The 392-nt window shown below is 63.3% G+C and overlaps 1 protein-coding gene across 1 annotated transcript in view; it reads left to right on the top strand.

Annotated features, from left to right (window-relative positions):
* The window catches only part of LOC104626881 (1-acyl-sn-glycerol-3-phosphate acyltransferase alpha-like), a gene marked incomplete at its 5' end in the record, with an annotated part of 1,245 nt that overhangs the window by 586 nt on the left and 267 nt on the right, over positions 1 to 392 (top strand). Inside the window, 2 exons of the mRNA XM_010294909.1 lie at positions 1 to 78; positions 216 to 311. The exon at positions 1 to 78 is cut by the window's left edge and continues 46 nt beyond it. Of these exons, the coding sequence (XP_010293211.1) occupies positions 1 to 78; positions 216 to 311 (174 nt within the window). The remainder of the gene's footprint in view (positions 79 to 215; positions 312 to 392) is intronic.

Here is a 392-nt window from a genome sequence, read left to right as displayed (position 1 = left end):
ATCTTCATCGACCGCCACAGAAGAGAAGATGCGATCAACGTCATCTCCCAGACGGCCAGGACCATGCGGCGTGAAAATGTGAGGGGGCCTGGCAGCAGGGGGGAGCTGGGGAGCAAACACCGATGGGGCAAGAGGGGTGCGGGGGGGACTGACACAGCAGGTCCCCGGGTGCTCTGGTCGGGGTCCGTGCTCACATCTCTCCCTGGTCTGCACAGCTCCGAGTGTTGATTTTCCCTGAAGGCACCAGGAACCAGGACAAATCCATGCTGCCCTTCAAGCGTGGGGCTTTCCACTTGGCCGTGCAGGCTCAGGTAAGGCCGTCCTCCCCCTCCACTTGCCCTTGACGGAGTGGGGTGGGCATGCACCCTGGGGCAGGGTGGGGGGCATTTGGG

This window comes from Phaethon lepturus, unplaced genomic scaffold, assembly GCF_000687285.1.
Source record: "Phaethon lepturus isolate BGI_N335 unplaced genomic scaffold, ASM68728v1 scaffold29789, whole genome shotgun sequence".
NCBI lineage: Eukaryota > Metazoa > Chordata > Aves > Phaethontiformes > Phaethontidae > Phaethon > Phaethon lepturus.
Note: the sequence above shows the minus strand (reverse complement) of the source record. Positions and strands in the feature narration are given on the sequence as shown.